The sequence below is a fragment of the Lycorma delicatula genome, chromosome 7, assembly GCF_047948215.1.
Source record: "Lycorma delicatula isolate Av1 chromosome 7, ASM4794821v1, whole genome shotgun sequence".
In the NCBI taxonomy this organism is placed as follows: domain Eukaryota; kingdom Metazoa; phylum Arthropoda; class Insecta; order Hemiptera; family Fulgoridae; genus Lycorma; species Lycorma delicatula.
The window spans coordinates 95,777,881-95,796,140 of NC_134461.1; the positions used below are offsets into that span (position 1 = coordinate 95,777,881).

Below are 18,260 nucleotides of genomic sequence, written 5' to 3' on the forward strand. Positions count from 1 at the left end.
ATATGTTACTGCAAGTGGCTTTTATTTTTATGACTGAATTAGTAAAATTATAAAGTGATCATCAATTATTCAGCACATATTAGATATTAATAAAAAAATAACAAAACAATGAACTTACATGAATATTTTATTGTTAAACAGGGCATTTCACACAGTTTTATTTACAACACTTATTAACTTCAAACAAGTTCCACATGAGCACCTTTTGTGGCACATAAAATGTCTATTAATATCTATTAATGGATGATATTCAATTTCATGCCATACATTACGAAGAATATCTGGACTTATTCCATAAATTACTCCTTCGATTCTTCTTTTTAGTTCATTGATGTTGACAACCTTTGTTGCAAACAATCTGTCTTTGACAAACCCCAAAGGAAGAAATCAAGTGGCATAACATCAGGGGATCAAAGTGGCCAGGTTATTGGCACATCACCGCTAATCCAATGTTGAAGAAATTGTCCATGTACGAGGCAGTTCCTAACATGTAAACACCAATATGATGGTGTGCCATCTTGTTGGAAATAAATGTTGGGTTGCCGATGTTCAATTTGTGGTACTGAAATACCCCTGTAACAAATCTAGATAACTAGCACTAGTAACAGTTGTCTCAGCAAAGAAGAATCACTTATCTGATCACTTCATATGCAGTAAACACACATTAAACATTAATTTTCAATATTAATTGAACATTATAACATTATATTTTATAAACATTATACAATATGTTGTATATACAATATGTTTATATACAAACATATTGTATATATACTTGAAGAATTCTTACCCATTCAGCTTGCCCAGCTGGATTTAGGGTTTGAACATTTTTAGACTAAATATTGTATAATAACCGGTGATTTTAGACTAAATTAACGATTCGTTTCTACTGAAAAAATTGGCCTAGAGTAGTACTTTTTAATTGTATTTCAGAATCCAGGTTAAAAAGGATTTGTTAAACAATGTTTTGTATGTGTTGTTTAGTTGTCATTTTAATATTGTTCTTTATTATAATTTTTTTTTTTTATTATTCACTTCTTTAATCTTTTTTTTATATACACTTTTTCTGTTATATAAAGTGATAAGTGTTTAACAATCTAAACAGCCATCTAGGTTTACCGTTTAAATAAACAAATATTTAAAAAAAATTTAAGCATAATTTTGTTTTCCAATTTATATCAATAACCGTATGGCACAGCTTTTTACTTCTATTAGAAACATTTATATTAATACTTAACTTATTGTATCAGGTATATCAAATAGTTATAAAACATGATATCGATAGGTTTTCATCACTGTAATGTTACTGTTTGTTTTTTCCAAAAACTTCTTAATCAGTTTTTTAGCATTTACACTGAAGAATGCTGATGATATACGTTTACAGGAGGATGTTGCATGTTATAGGCTCTCATATTGAATATATTTTATTTACTAATTGGTTTTCATTTTAGTTTTTTCTTTATTCACATTTACTTTAGAAATCAGTTTAACTATATTTGAAATCTGAATTTCAAGTATAGTTTTTTCTTTTTTTTTCTTGTGATTTTGTAATCTGTCTTTCTTTTGCTTCACAGGAGTGTATTATGATCCTGAATGCAGTTCACAGAGTTTGAATCATGGTGTTTTGGTTATTGGATATGGTACAACGGATGATGGCACTGATTACTGGTTGGTTAAAAATTCATGGGGTACTTCTTGGGGTGAGAGTGGCTACATCAGGATGGCTCGTAATCGTGACAATAACTGTGGTATTGCCACTGCTGGCAGCTACGCAATCGTCTGATTTCAGTGATCAAATTGAATGATCTCTATTTATTATGTGAAAAGATCAACAAACAAGATCTCAGTACACATTTTTTTTTCACATTATTTATAATGTATAGCCTGGTACAGAGTATCGTATCCCTGTAATATAGTATTAAATCTACAATTATGATTTCTAGAAGAACACGTTTAATGTTTTTACATCTCAGCTGCATCCTGAGATACTGTACTTACTATAATATCTATTTGCTATCTTAGCCATACCAGTAATAATTTGCTAGTTTATTTTACTGTACAGCAATCAGATATTATTACAATAAAATAATATATTAAATGAATTTTATTTATATTTTCAAGATAGAGTTACAACAGTACTTTTCTAGGAAAGAACATAAATTTCTGAATCATTCACTTCAAATATCTATTTCAGAAAATCTGGCACATGATATTATTTTACTGGGGTTGTGATGTACTAAAATCTTTTTTTATGTTTATTTGCATTAATATTAATGCAAATATTATGCAATAATATTAATTGCATATATTAATACATATATATATATATATATATATATGTGCATAAGCTTAATAATGCTCTTTCCAATACAAGTACAGTAACATGACATGACTGGGCTTGGAAAATATGATGAAGAGAATGTTGAAAATAAGAAGGTTTTAGTTTAATTGAAGCCATCAATGAACAGATTCTCACCAATCTAAAAGAGAGGCAATTGCATTTCAGTTCTAACTTGTTATTCTCTTATAATTCAACAAGATATGATATTAAAAATAAAATAAGTTAATAATGAATGACAGCAAGCCTCAACTCAGTCTAATTTTGTCTAAAACATATTATTTCCAGAATTCCTAAAAAGTTAATATTAATATTTTCGTAAGACAGAAGAAAATTTCTTGAATTATCAGAGAATATTTGTCAAAATCTTAAAAAACTTGTCATCCAGACAGTGGGATTATACAGTATTAATCTTTATAATTGTACAGTATATAATCTTTATATTATTCTTTATATTTTAATTTGGCACTAATTTTTTTTTCAAATCATCATTAGTTTCCCCTTTTCACCAGCTTCTTTTTTTTTCATCTTGTATAACACAGAATTTTTATGTACTCCTTTAAAGTTTCGCATGTTCATTTTTTATTAATTACTTGTTTTTTAGAAAGGAATGTTTGTATATCATAATCCAGTTTTGCCAGCATTTTAGGCTACACAATATATCTTGGAGAAAATTCTGCAATAATCTTTGCCACTTGTTTTCAAACCAACTACCGAAGTCAATATCTGTCTACACATTGTACATTCACTAATAAACAATAATTTTCTTTTAAAAATAGTGAAAATATCTTCAAATATTGGAAAAACCTCTTTTACCTGTTTCTAACTTGACTTAAGATTTTTGTTTCATATGCAGAACATCTATACTTGTATCCTGTTCATGAAAATTTGACACCACAGTGATAATTCAGATTACAGCTTGTGTTTACTATTGATTATTTCTCAAATAATTTAAGTTTCAATTTTGTCTACTTTCAAGAGTAAAGATTAATAATAAAAAATTATACATCCTTATTTCATTACATACAAGAGTTGCATAGTCGATTTTTATTCAATTTTATTTCTTTTTTATAATTTATCACAGTGCTCTAAAGTTGAAAGTTTTACTTTGCTTATTATACTTTACCCTTTCCAGACCCATGCATAAGCCTTCCTCAAGGAAGGCTCTTGAGATGTTAATTAATGCATCAACACTGATCAGAGTTTCTGATAACACTTGGAGAGTTGTAATCCCCAACGGAAAAAAATAACTAATTTATTTTTACTAATTAATTCACAAAAGTTAACAAAACTTCTGTGATAACTTACACAGTCTAACACAACATAAATTTCCCAAGAAAGTCAATTCATAAGTATAATTATCTATCTATCTTTATAGTAACTGTGATATAAAATGTCTACACAAAGTCATAATAATATACTGTTTTTATATGAATGTTTCAAATGAAACTCCAGCTTTCATGATGATTCCTTAGTGATCATAAGCAAAAATTATCATTTATTTGATGTCCGATTGTGCTTATCAAAATGTTTGAGTCATGCCTAAATTAGGCTTCACTCGTTTGACTATGATTTCAACTATGTTTCAAAGTCTCTATCATATTTCACGAACTTGAAATAGGAAGGATGACTTTCAATGATATTCTTTATTTTAATGAAGAAGTATCCAGCTGATTCTGTTTCTGTTCAGTAGTTAAACAGGAGAGAAATAAAGAACGTATATTTTTTTTACTGTAAATAATTTTCCAAAACACAGAATACTGATTTTGCTGATATAGGAGAGCTTATGATATTTTTTTGTATTCTGATTGAAGATCCTTCTTAATATATATGATAAAGTTTCCCATTGCTTATCTCATCATTTTTTTGACCACCATTGTTTCTTATGCATCCTTCATAAAAATAAGTAGCCAAACAGAAAATTAAACTACAGCTACGGCGCATAGTATTAACTGGTGCACTTCCATACTGGTTTTTTAAATTTATTTTAAAATAATGCATGTACATGTATAAAATTATGTTAATAAATGTAACAAATATTTATTGCAACTGCAGGACAAGTTTACCTCTATCACTAAAATGTTGTTTTAAGTATTATCATTGTACTAATAAAAATATAATATTTTATAAAGTTGTGTTAAACATCCTATAAAAGTTAAGTTTTTTTATTTTATAAAATATTTCTATATACAATTTGAATTATGTTAGATGTAACATCATTACAAGGTTAATAAGACTATGTTGATATTTTATTTTATTTCTCATTAATTTTATTTTCTGAACTTTGATCCTAGAATGAATCCACACATACATATTGTTGCATGTTCACGGCTTGATCAGGATATTGAAAGACAGACAATTAAAAATTTTTATATAATTACAATTTATTAGTTTAAGAACATAAATAAAATAAGACAAATCAATAATAACAATGACAATAAGAATAATAAACTGCAATAATAAACAACTCACAATAATAATCAGAATAATAATAATTATAAATATTATTTATAGGTAAATATTGAAAACCAGAATTCAACCACACTGACATTTGCAGACATTTGCATGACCGATAGTCTTAACAGTTTTAACCAATAGTTTTGTATTAACAACAACAGTACAATAGATAAGACAAGTATAAAGTTCTTTTACTGCAAATAAAACTACCCTAACAATTTATGAATGAAATTTATTACATTATCTCTCTCACTTATAGTCAAACACTAACTCACTGAACCACTTCTTGTTTCATGTACTGTAATTACTTGTGACGTTACCTTAATCACATCAAACTTATATGCACTAGAAATTCACTCCTTCACTGACCTCCTCACAAAATACTCTCGCTTCAAACTCGTATACTAACTCCTTGTTCCAAACTCTCTCGCAGACTGACATCTTGCAGAACTCTATCGTAGCACTCTCTCGCAGACTGACTTCAACGGAACTGGTCTTTCCCAGAGTATTTACACTCCTGTTCTCTTTACCTGCAGGACCAGACCCCAGTTGACTGTAAGAACGATTTACCGAGCCCTTTCATCCCCATTCATTCCTAACCTGAGTTTGGTAACTCTTCTCATGGAACAACATCAGTTTAGGTGTGTCAGTGTTCAGTATTACAAAGGACGATTGTTAAACGGACCTGTTAGCGTTACTAAAAGGGTTTTTTAGCTCCTTTCTGGAATTCTCCCTTTTTATTTTTTCTGTTTAGTGTCTGGTAATTACCGTTCAGATAATACTTCAGAGGATGAATGAGGATGATCTGTATGAGTGTAGTCTTGTACAGTTTCAGTTTGACCATTACTGAGATGTGTGGTTAATTGAAACCCAACCACCAAAGAACACCGGTATCCACGATATAGTATTCAAATCCGTTAAAAAAAAACTGACTTTACTAGAACGCTGGAACTCTCGACTTCCAAATCAGTCAATTTGGGAAGACGCGTTCACCTCTAGACCAACCCGGTGGATTTTCTGGATTCCTCCCATTATTATATTTTCTACTACTTTCTTCTTAACTGGTAGGAATCCGTTACTCAGGTCCGTTATACTATTCTTGTTACACTGCCCCCTCCTTAAAGCTGTTTGTTCCGAACAGCTCTCTGATAAGGGGCCAGGCGATTCAGATGAACCATCATTTTTTTCTTTCTTGGTCTGTGCTGATTCCTGTAGACCACGTCGTTAGCTTTCTTCAATGCGGCGTAAGGGCTCTGCCAAATGGTCTGGCGTTTCTGAGATCTTTCCATTGTCTTCCTGACCCGATTTCCTTACCGAAAGCCAAACGAATTTACCCGGAGGTCGTACGTTGCATCTGCTTTGACTTCATCTTCTTGACAATGTTTTACGCAGCAAGCTGTGTTTTTTCCTTTCTGAACTCCAAGGAGTTGCCCAAACTGCAGGCTTACACCATCTCGATCTACTCTTTCCGTTATAGTAGTCTTCTTAGTGGGTCCGAGGTTGAGCGGAAATAATAGATCTCTTGCAATCTATTTTTTGATGACCTGGTTTGCCGCAGTTCCATCAGACTGGTTGACCCTTGTTGTTTGATGCAGCAGCAAGCAATCTTCGGTCTTTTGTTGTAGTCGTTCCGGTGATTGTCGCCTTCACAGGAGTCTTGATGTTGTCCGCTGACTCATTGTCGCAGCCGACTCCCATTCTTCGAAGGCGAGCAGTATGGTGAGACAGCGCGCCGGCTGCCTTCAGTCGCAGAGCCTGAGTAAGGGCGTAATTGACTGACCTTGCCAACCCCAGAAAAAGGAACTTCTTGATCTTAGCGTCCCGTAGCCCGTCAATGGAAGTGTGTGCTGCCTCCTCCTGGATGAATCCAAGTGGCAGCCCGACTAACTGTTCGATAACGGACTGCTCGGATAACGAGCTGGCTGTTCAATAACGGAGGCGATGACAAGACAGCGTGATAGAGATCGCACTAGTAGCGAAGCGCGGCGTCATCTGTTTCACGAATCTCGCAAATAAGTGACCTCAGGACTTCAAACTATCCGGTGATTGATATCTCTGGTTCTAATCATTCAAAATTGATGATTCTATTTTCAAAGTTTCGTAGCGAGTTGAAATAAACAAGAAAATACATAAAGAAACAAGTAAATTATAACATTTTCTTCATGAAATAGGTCATTTTTGCGGTATGCACTCGTAATACTTGCAATCATCTCGTTGTATACCGGCTGCAAACTGTACGGTTGTGTTGATTCATGTACTATTAGCATTTAGAGCTTTTAATAGATGTTTGAACATGTATTATTGTTTATAAAGCAATGAAATATGCATTAATTAACATTACAATACTAATAATGTAATTTTTGTATGTAAAAAGAAGTTTGATTTTTAAGAATGTGTCGACACTGGAATCAATATGAAATGAAAATATAGTTACAACTGGTAGAAAATTTGATTTTTATTTTTCATTATGTAATATGCAATTTATTCAACTTTATAATATTATTCCTTAGTCATATGGGATGCAATAATTATAAACACAAAACATAAGAAACAGCATCCCAACCCCGTAGGGAGAAGACACCCACCACCCACCTTGTGACATTACCGGTAGCTACACCACCTTTCCGTTCCGAGATCTGAGGGGCTTTACCGGAGGTCGCCTTTAGACCCTCTAACTGATTACATCTCACAGTCATCAGCCAGGCCTCGGTCGGGATGCCACCGATGTAAATGCCACGACAGACATTTGCATCACTAAAATACAAATAAAATTTTTCCTTCACATAGGCCTCAAACGGACATCTTCACATCTATCCTAACATGATTACCTCAAACTGACTGACCGAAACCGCGAACTCCGCGCCTAGTCCAGATTTGACAACACCGTTCGTGACTATGAATGCCTCAGAAAACGAACGAGTTGAAAGTTAAATCAGTGCTACACTCATACCAAACAAAATTATGTTTTACGCAACATAGAAATTTAGACCTACACCGAAAAAAGTTGACCAGTTTAAGTCACCTAACAAGGGGAACGTAACCTCATTCTGGTCCGGACAGAAGCCGGGGACAAACCCCGCACCACCACCCGGTCCCATCATGGAGTCTCACACGGCATTACCAAGTCACAACCAGGACCGCCACCGGCGGAAGGAAGCCACACCCCTGGTCGCACGAGCTACCATACCCCGGCAGCGATGCCACCCTCACCAGCGGGAGCCCCAAATCGCATCACAAACAACACCAATATAAGAAACAGCATATCTGAAATAACTTTTATATGGCCTGCACAAACAGTTTATAAAAAAATAAATCATAAAATATACAATAAAGAGAAATAAATATAAGTAATTAATCACTAGAAAATTGGCAAACTGCTATGAAAGAATTCTCTTAAGTACTTGAATCAGTGTTCTTAGTGTAAAAATAATAATAATATAAAATCATCTAAAATTTATCAGAGTGCTAGTTGGTTCCCCATTTTTTGCACAAACACAAAGAAATAGGTGTTGCTGCTGTTAAACAACTTCACTGTTCAAAGTTTTTAACTCATGAATGTTATGAAATATTAAAACACATAACTACAATATATTATACTGCCAATCTCGGTGGCAAAGTAGTAGCATCTCAACCTTTCATTCAGAGGTCCTATGTTTGAATCCCGGTCGGGCATGGTATTTTTCATATGCTACAAAAATTCCATTTCCATATCTCACGCATAAGCTTCAAGCTTATGTGGTAATTTCATGAAGCAAAAAAAAAATGGCCAGATATAATTCAAATCCAACACTCTTTTTGATGTCATTCTAAACATGTATCTTCCTGAAACAAAAAAAATACCACCAACAGAAACATCAGCTAATGTTACTGTGAGAACAACCAAACCATTCATTGTGGAAAGTTGGAATTATGACTGAAAAAGTTTTAAAATAAGTTTTTTTAAAATGTTATAAATAAAATTTGGTTAGGTTTGTTGTAGTAAAAAGTTCATATTTTTAAATTAAGAGTAAATTGGCCATCACTAAGAGGATACCAGCTACAAAGAGAATCTTCTTATCTCACTTATTAAAATTAAAAGAAAATCATTAATCTAAGAAAAAGAATGCTGACACGTATTTCTTGTTAATTTTAATATTTAAAATAAACAAACTTATAATTTTGTGAAAAACATAAAGCTTACAATTTTAGAAAGCTTACGACTTTGTGGACAGAGAAATTTTTTCAGACTTTGAGAGAATATAGTTGACCAGAAAAATTTTATCATTTAAACTCAATCTCACAAATACAATCTCTAAAGTTATAGGAAAAATAGGAAAACCTTTCCTAGTTACAACAGGGTTGAGACAAGGTAATGGACTACCACCAGTCCTATTCAACTTGGTTATGGCCAAAATAATGAAAACCTTTTGGCAGATGAATGATATGAGTACAAAAATTGGATCCAAAAACTGAAACATCAAAATAAGATACCAGGCCCTTGCTGAAGACCTGGCTCTTTTAGTTCAAACAAAGGAAGCTACAGTAGCACAAATAGAAGAGTTAACAGGAATAGCCCAAAAAGTAGGCCTTAGGTATCCTTTACAAAGATGAAAATCTGATGAACAAAGAATCATTTACACAAAAGACAATACACATTAAATACAGAAAGATAAATGTCACCAACATAAGCGTCAACTGAAAATAGAATATAAACAGTGAAGAAGCTTAGATTTATTACCAGAGGCATCTACAATAAGAAGAATCTCTTGAAGATAGCGAAATTATAACATTACAACTGCAATAAGACCAGTAATCTTATATGGCCTAAAACATTACACCTAACCAACCTCAAAAGAAGCTTACTGAGGAAAATCTGTGGTCCAAAGGTAACGGAGGAAGGATGCAGACTAAAATCTAACAAGAAGATCTACCAAAATCAAGAAGCCCTAGAAACGGCGATTCAAAAGAAGGTTAAATTTCTTGGGACATATGATCAGGATGGACCTAAACAGATAAAATAAACAAATCTTTGACAAACTGTGGAACATGAAAAGAAAATCAAATTACCTTAAACAGATGGAAACAAAGGATACGTTTGAAAAAAGAGGACAGTTGCAATAAAGATAACTTATGAAGAATAATTTACAATATGAGTTCTTGAGGCAGGAAAATGAAGGACAGAAAGAAAATGAAGCCATATTAAAAAAATGAGAAATACATAGAAAAAGAAAAAAGAATCTAGAAAGAACTGATATTTGTGTGATCCTTAGTTGGGCTTTTAACATAAAAAAACAAGCAATAGTAGTTTAGTTCCATAAATTAAAAACAAATCAAATTGAGAAGGTAAAGGAGACCTTCAGGACAGCCTGTATTACGAAAAAGTAAAACTAAAGTTGTAAATGTAGAATAGAATTCTGTTTAGTAAAGTAGTTTGAAAAATGAAACAATCTTTCTGTTATGTCATTACAAGCAATATAATTAATTAAATGTGGTCAAATCTATTCCAAACTAGGGTTTATTATTTTTCATGTAATTTTATCTACATCATAATACAAGTAAAAGTGTAACCAAGATCATAACAATTAATAAAATTAAATGTGATGATTTGCTACATGACATTTACTTATGGGATACAAACCATATAATCTGAACCTAAAAGAAATTTGTGCATTAATATGGTGAGATCAAAGTGCAGCTAACAAGAGATGGCTTTCAATTCTTGTGACTGTCTCAAACACTGTCCATTTTCACATCAATAAACTATGCTTAATGTATCACAATGATTTTATTCCTTACTTTGCAATGATCGCTGAAAAAGATAAACAAAAAATAGGAAGACCTACATATATAATCAGAACTAATAATCTTTTCATGAATACAAGTCCTTCCCTATGGCAATATCATCTCATTCATTGCCTGGTATTCCTAAACAGAAATTAATAGGAGTATACATAAGAAGATGGCAGGATCCCACCACAAAAAAGTGCAACAATTTATGGCTGTGAACAGCATCCGTAATCCTTAATTACATCTTCCCTCACAAGATAATGCTGCTACTTGTTTCAGAAACTTGTCTGAGAAGAACAAGTCAGTCGTGGATGGTGATTGTTCCCAATTGTATGGTTGAGCAGTCCTAACACTGCAACATGCCCATTAAAGCAGTCCAAACACATCAGCGCGCACAAAATGTAAGTATATGCTTTCATTTACAAATTGTACACTGTTATTACAATTTTTTGTTATTAAAAACATTTTTCTTGTGAGCTATTTAAAATTTAGATTAAACAAAAAAATTAGGCCTAAATTTCTCTGTAATATGTTTGGTATGGGTATCATTTTAGGGCTAAACAACAAATGTATATAATGGCAGAAGAAATTCAACACTGCCTCAGAAAATTAGATCTGAAAGAGGAAGAAGGCAATGACAGGTTTGATTCAGAATATGACACTGATTATGATCCTTGAGTATTGAAGCTGAATCCAATGATTCTGATCTGTCAATTACAGAAGATCCTGCAGGAGAAAGGTTGGAAGATGACTTTAGGTTTTTATGGTGGTAAGAATGTATCCTTTGGATCAGTAGACCAATTGTGGGACTAGATAAAAAAATGTAATAAAAGATCTGGGAACCAAGGGTCTAGCACATGACACCCCAAAACCTATCAATGCATTCATAAAAATTATAACTCTTGAGATGATAGATAAAATCATAAAATACACAAATATATACATTATGATTGTATAGGAAATAACAAAAAATAAACTAAGGAAAAATTTGGGGCCTCTGACAGAGAGGGACTTCAAAGAGACATCTCAATCCGAAATTATGGTTCTTATGAGAGCATTATTTTTTATATCAATAAAAAATGAAACTGCTCCCTTTTAAAAATGTGGGCAAGTGATGGCACTGGAATATTATTGTTTGAGCTAATTTTTGCAGCAGGTGGTTTTTGTTTTAGATGAGATGTGTTTGATAATATCAGAACCGGAAAGGATCAGGAAACAACAGACAAGTTGGCAATAATTAGGAAATTTGATTCTAATTTTTTAGCAACTACCAAGGTATATACAATGTGGGTGAATATGTCATGACTGACAAAATGCTAGTTGAATTTCATGGCTGCTGGAGCTCATAACAATACATGTCACTAAAACCAACCAAGAATGGCATAAAGTTTTATGCACTGTATGAATCCAAAACATTTTAAACTTTAAACTTGGAAATATACTGTGGTAAGTAAAAAGATGGTCCATATCAATTTCAAACAAACATTTAGATGTCATAAACACTTGATTAATCCCATAAAAAATCAAACAGAAATATTATGACTGACAACTGCAATAGCAGTTTTAAGTTGGCTGAATATTTGTTCCAGCAAAGTTTGAGATTTTTATGGGCACTGAAAAAAAACAAAAGAAAGATTCTCTCTAAATTTCTCATATATCCCTCTTGCCCTGTTGGTTCAAGTACCAAGTGATTCAAAAAGGACTTAACAACATTAAAAGTATATAAAAATTTATTTAGATAACTTACAGATTCGACTGAGGTCTCATTTCATAGCAAAACACATCAAGTTTTGACTCACAAAGTTCATTAGTACCGAATTCGGCCACCAGTATTGTTAAAAATAGATACATTTATTGGTGAGGTAAGTAATCTTTAGTGATGAATTAATATTTCACATCACTGAAAGGTGAACACCCATAACTACCTTATATAGGGTGGCAAAAACGCTCATGAAACTTTGAAACACATTTGTGATTGCCTTAAGGTCAATGTTTTTTGGCCCTCTGCAAAGAAAGTGTATGGCCCCGTTCTTCTACCAGGAGGCAACTATAAATGGTATCATTTATCTGCACATTTCAAAATTTTCTAATTCCTCAGTTAGATGATAATGACCAAGATGGACGCCATTACTGGCATCCATCTCTGCCTGTGATGATTATAGATTTTAACAAAACATTAATTGTGTTCCAATTATTCAACCCAAGAAAAACAAGGAGATGGTTACTGGCATATTTTTTCATGAACTTGATTTAGCTGGAGTCAATTCATTCAAAATTTATCTCTTCAACCAACCAGAAATTGTCGAAAGAGTATTTACAGAAGAGAATATCTTGTTGAATTGGGTAGATGACAAAGCAACAAAATGCAACACTTCTGTACCTACTGATAAGACATAAAATGGGTTTTTAGACAAGTATTGTGAAACCTCAACTACACAAGATTGATTTATTTTTTAAAAAATTGGTTTTATTTGTGGAACACACAAAAATACATAGACTGATGATATGACATGTGATACTTGCCAATGGAAAGTGTGTGGAAGACATAGTCTGCAAAGTTACCTGCAAGATATGCAGTTGTGTCTGTGATGAAGAGAAGACTGACATTCTTTGTGATAAAATAAAAATTAGTATTTTCAGTTGTCTAATGTAGAGATTTTGTATTATGTTTTCAGTAAAAATGAGTTCCTATAATGATGCAATGTTACTGAGAATAATTCTGCCTCATTGCTTAATTGTGTAATTATAAAATGTTTTGGAAATCAGGAAGAAATTATGTAGGTCACCATCTTATAGGTCACCAAATACTCCAGGTCACCGTCTTATATTATAGGGTAATGAACACACAGTGCAGGGTTAAACAAAGTGTTTTGACAGCAGTAAGTTGTGGTTTTCTACTATTACTTTTATTTGAACCTGAAAACATGAATCTTTTTGTCTCATGAATACTAGTAAATAAATGACCAAACCAACAATACCCACATGACCGCTAGGGCTGAAATTCAGCTGGATTCCCAGAGAACATCATTCAATATTCATACATGGAATTACCCACCAATCAGTACATTAGATCAGATTTTAATTACGTAAATTACTAATTTTTAAATGTGCTTGGTGTGGTTGCAACCAGTGATACAATAAAAAGTAAAATGCAGCAAGTTAAGTAAGAACCTCCCTGGGGATCATTATTCTTTTACTCTCAAACTATTAGAATCCCTTAAGGAATAACAACCACTTTACTTTTCCTAATCAGGTTATTATTCTTGAGAATGACTATGCTAATTTCAGGAGTAATTTATATTTCACTACCAACAGATTGTCTGGTGGTAGTGAAATACCACATGCATATAAGTGCTGTCTGTGTATGCGTGTACACAACACACACATTTATACTATTTTAATAGTGACCTCTCATATCAGCTACAACTGTGAGGTTATGCTCCTGGCAGTTAAATGTATATGCTGCTTTTTATCTGCAAATAAAGACCGATTGTAATTTGTGTTGAAATAGTTCATTGATGAAAATGATAATTAAGTTTTATTTACTGAACGCTAAGCAGCCTTTCATAGAATAATAGTATGCTGGTGTATAGTATATACTTATGTCATCCAGGCAGCACACGTTCTTTTGTAAAATCATTCACAAATGATCTCCAGCAAACAGAACCAATGAAATAATAGCATTAAAACATCATAGACCATAATCTGTCAATGAATATCATAACATTCCCAGCCTAATACTGTATTAATATGCATTGATGAAGCATATTACTACTACTATTATTATTATTATTGCATTATGGCTGTAATAATAATAATAATAATAATAGGCTGTTACTGTACTGAAGTAACATTATTTACTTAAATAATTTTAATAGTTTTTCTCAGTGCAGCGCTGTTTTTAATAGCTATTTTTCTAAAAAGAACACTTTTTAGTTAACTTTTGAATAAGGTAATTTTATTTTTTAAGGATGAACAACCAGCACTAAACTAAAATTACTGAAGTCTAAAACACTGAAGGTCTTTTAAAGACTGAAAAACAAACTTTGTGAATAAAAATTTAGAAATAAAATGATAATACATTTAATGGCAATATCTTTCCTTGTACAGAAGAGAATTTTAATATAAAAATCCCTTTTCTTTATCACAATGGCATACAAGTATCAAAGTTTGTTTTTGAATAGCGATCCAAAAACAAAATGTTGATAAAAACAACTTATTCCATGATGAATCGAATAATTTCACAATTTCTCAGTCTCTTGAGTTTAACTGATATACAAAATGTGACACACCAGGTTGGTCTAGTGGTGAACTCGCCATTGTAAATCAGCTGATTTCGAAGTCTAGAATTCTGCGGTTCAAATTGTAGTAAAGTCAGTTACTTTTATACCGATTTGAATACTAGATCGTGGATACTGGTGTTCTTTGGTGGTTGGGTTTCAACTAACCACACATCTCAGGAATGGTCGACATGAGACTGTACAAGACTACACTTTGTTTATATATCATCCTCTGAAGTAATACCTTACAGTGGTTTTTGGAGGCTAAACAGAAAAAGAGAGAGTTAGATGTACAAAATGTAATAGAAAAAGATAAATAATCATATAATATTAAACATTTTATTATCCAATTCTATCTGCAATGATCTACATAATAAAATAATATTAAATAATGTAAAATGCACACATACAAACACGATCTATAAACTACAAGTAAATATACACATCTGTCGTAAAACATATCTTTTTTCGTAACAATATATTTTTTCAAATAGAAATAAATTAATAATATAAAACAAAAAATAATTTTAAATTTAAAATACAGTAAAACTCAAGCTCTAAAAATAATAAAAATTATTTTATAAAGTAAAATTAATAAATTTTAATCATGTAAATTCCAATAAATCATGATGTGCTAACATACTCAGAGAAAATATTTCTGTTAGAAAATCTAAACACAAACTCAAAATTTTTAAGTAATTTAAACAAAAAATAGTGGTAAAATAATAACATAAAACATAATCATGTTAAAGTAACAAATATTAAATAACATAATACAACAAAGTATATTATCTTTAAATCAACGCTACATTTATATACATATTTAAAAATTAAAAGAATTAAAACATCAGATTTAAAAGTTATGAAACAGAAGGATGAATTTATTATTAAGTAACTAAATTAACCAGTTTACTAGTACATAGCACTTAGAATAATTTCTATATTAATAAATTAATACAGATCTGTAGATGAGATCAAGGAATAAATATGTATTAAACTTGGATATGTTCTCTAGTTTCACACAGCTTCAACTCTTAAACTGCATCACATTATATAAAAAATTGTCAACAAGAGAACTAATGATTTTTATGGATTTAATGATGAATAACCAATTCACAATAATGCTTTACAAATCTTCATAACTAGGATTGGATTTTACCGCAAAATATATTAAATATCATTTAGCAAGTGTCACAAGAGGTTCAAGAAAAAACCATACAAGATGTTTGTTTGATCTTTTATTTTAAAACATTAAGTAAAATTAAATTTATTTCATATATTCACATTAAATGCAACAACATGTAAATTATACATACTTAATATATTATACTATGTATAGTTAGCAAAATATGTATTATAATTTTACTTGTTCAGAATATAGCAAAATGTACAAAAATTATTTTTTTATTATAAACATGGATGTTAATAAGAGAGATATGAAAAAATGTTTAGAGGGGCACTAAAGCAAATAGAATTTGTAGGTAATATAAAAAAAAAAAACATTTTAGGAAACATTTCTTAATATTTTGACTAGTGTTTCCTATTTTGTATGTAGTAAAACTGTATATTATGGGTATCAACCCAATGGGAAAGGATTGGTAACACAGAAAGTAACAACTGGATGAAATAAGAACAGATAAGATATAAGAATTCTGTTGTAAAAAATTTCTAATTATTTAAAAAAATTACATGTTTGTAGTTTTGATTATAATTTCTTTTAATAAATTTTTAAAATAAATATAAAACTTTAAGGCCAAGCAAAAACAAAACATAACCTTTTTATAAGACATATCCAAATCTAATTTACAGCTGATTACATAACTTGTTATATAATTACAGTACAATTCTATGAGTTAAAATTTTCAATATTAAAAAAAAAAGAAGAAAAATAAGGATCCTTTGAAGACTGTTTCCAAATCCAGAAATAACTAGTGGATGGGCGATGGAGTAATCTACCAATTCAAACAGGTGTATTTTTATCTTGCTCTCTACCTTTCTCTCCCTCTTTTTCACTCAGCTCTTTCTTTCTCAAGTTGAATTGCGTGAATCAACAGAACTCGAGTCCCTTTACATACATTTATGAGCATGTACTATTCATTCTAGTGTGTATTTTCGATGTTAAATATGCCATTTTTAAACTCTGACCCTCTCTGGAGGGCTCCTGATTTTTCAATTGAAATTTCCAAAAGATATCTGTAATTTTTTTTAAGGAGAATCAGATCTCAAAACCTCAAACAGAGAGCAAATAGTCTGCATAAATAAATTTATCCAGACTAGTTATCTAGATTTATTAAGCAACAAATATATTCTGTAATGATGATTGAATGAATAACTTTAAAACTATAATCTTTCATTAAAAATTAAAAAAAAAATAGAAATACTTGTTTAGTAGCTTCTTTTAGTGTATTTATCATTTTTGTAAATAAACTGGATTTGCATTTTCATATGTGCAACCTATTAAATTTAGAATACAAAAAAAAACATTGTAAATAAGTATTTATTAATTAATAATTGTATACTTTGTGATGCTACTCAAACAAAGCTTCTCCCATGATTTTTCTTAATTCTTCTACACAAAAGCTGAGAAGTTCTTTTTCTTATCCATGGATCAGCACAACTATCCATTCCTCATGTGACCAATACATGTACAATAATTATGTATTAATTTGGAGAAGACACTAATTTAATTTACGTCATGTTTGATTAGTTACCACCAATAAACATTTAAGATACAACAGATTAATATAAAATAAAATGCAGTATTCCTTTCATCCAATCTCTATTCTATGCATTTCATAAGAATCATTTAAATTATGATGCATTTGAGAATTAAAAGATACAAAAATTTCAAAAATTAAAGGTTCAATCAATTATAATCCATATTAATTACATAACTCTTATAGTATAGCATTCAGCTAAGAATATAATTTAATTATAAAAAATGGCACAATTTAAAAAAATTAAAACTTCATTCATCATTTTAAATTTGGTGACAATTCAACAACTTATTGAAAAATTATTAGAAAATACTGAGAAATATTTTACAGTGAACAAAGTCCTCCAAAACAGCTTCTTAAATCAACTAAAAATAAATAAATAAAAATATTCCAGTGTACAGATATTCTAAAGCACTAGCACAAGATCTTACTTTAATTATTTACAGTTATGAAGCACCTGCATCTGTATGTGCAACTTTATTGTGTCAAAATTACTAATACATTCTTAATTCAATTTAAAAATATTTCTTAACATTAAAAGAAATGAAATTAATTTAGAGAAGAGAAGCAATTCTAGGAGAAAATATATAAAATGAACAAAGAAAAAATACTGGCATTTTTTTTCAACTACTGAAGCTGAAATTCAATAGGATAGGCATTTTTTATTTTAAATGATTTGATTTCAAAATAGAATATTGAATT

General features: G+C 30.9%; 1 protein-coding gene across 3 annotated transcripts in view; it reads left to right on the top strand.

Moving 5' to 3' along the window:
• LOC142327449 (cathepsin L-like peptidase) overlaps positions 1-4,590 on the top strand; it is a 35,307-nt gene extending 30,717 nt beyond the window's left edge. For all 3 annotated transcript variants that reach the window (XM_075370538.1, XM_075370537.1, XM_075370539.1), the window contains one exon: positions 1,575-4,590. In XM_075370538.1, coding sequence (XP_075226653.1) covers positions 1,575-1,783 — 209 coding nt within the window. In that variant the 3' untranslated portion in view covers positions 1,784-4,590. The remainder of the gene's footprint in view (positions 1-1,574) is intronic.
• The last annotated feature ends 13,670 nt before the right edge of the window (positions 4,591-18,260 follow it).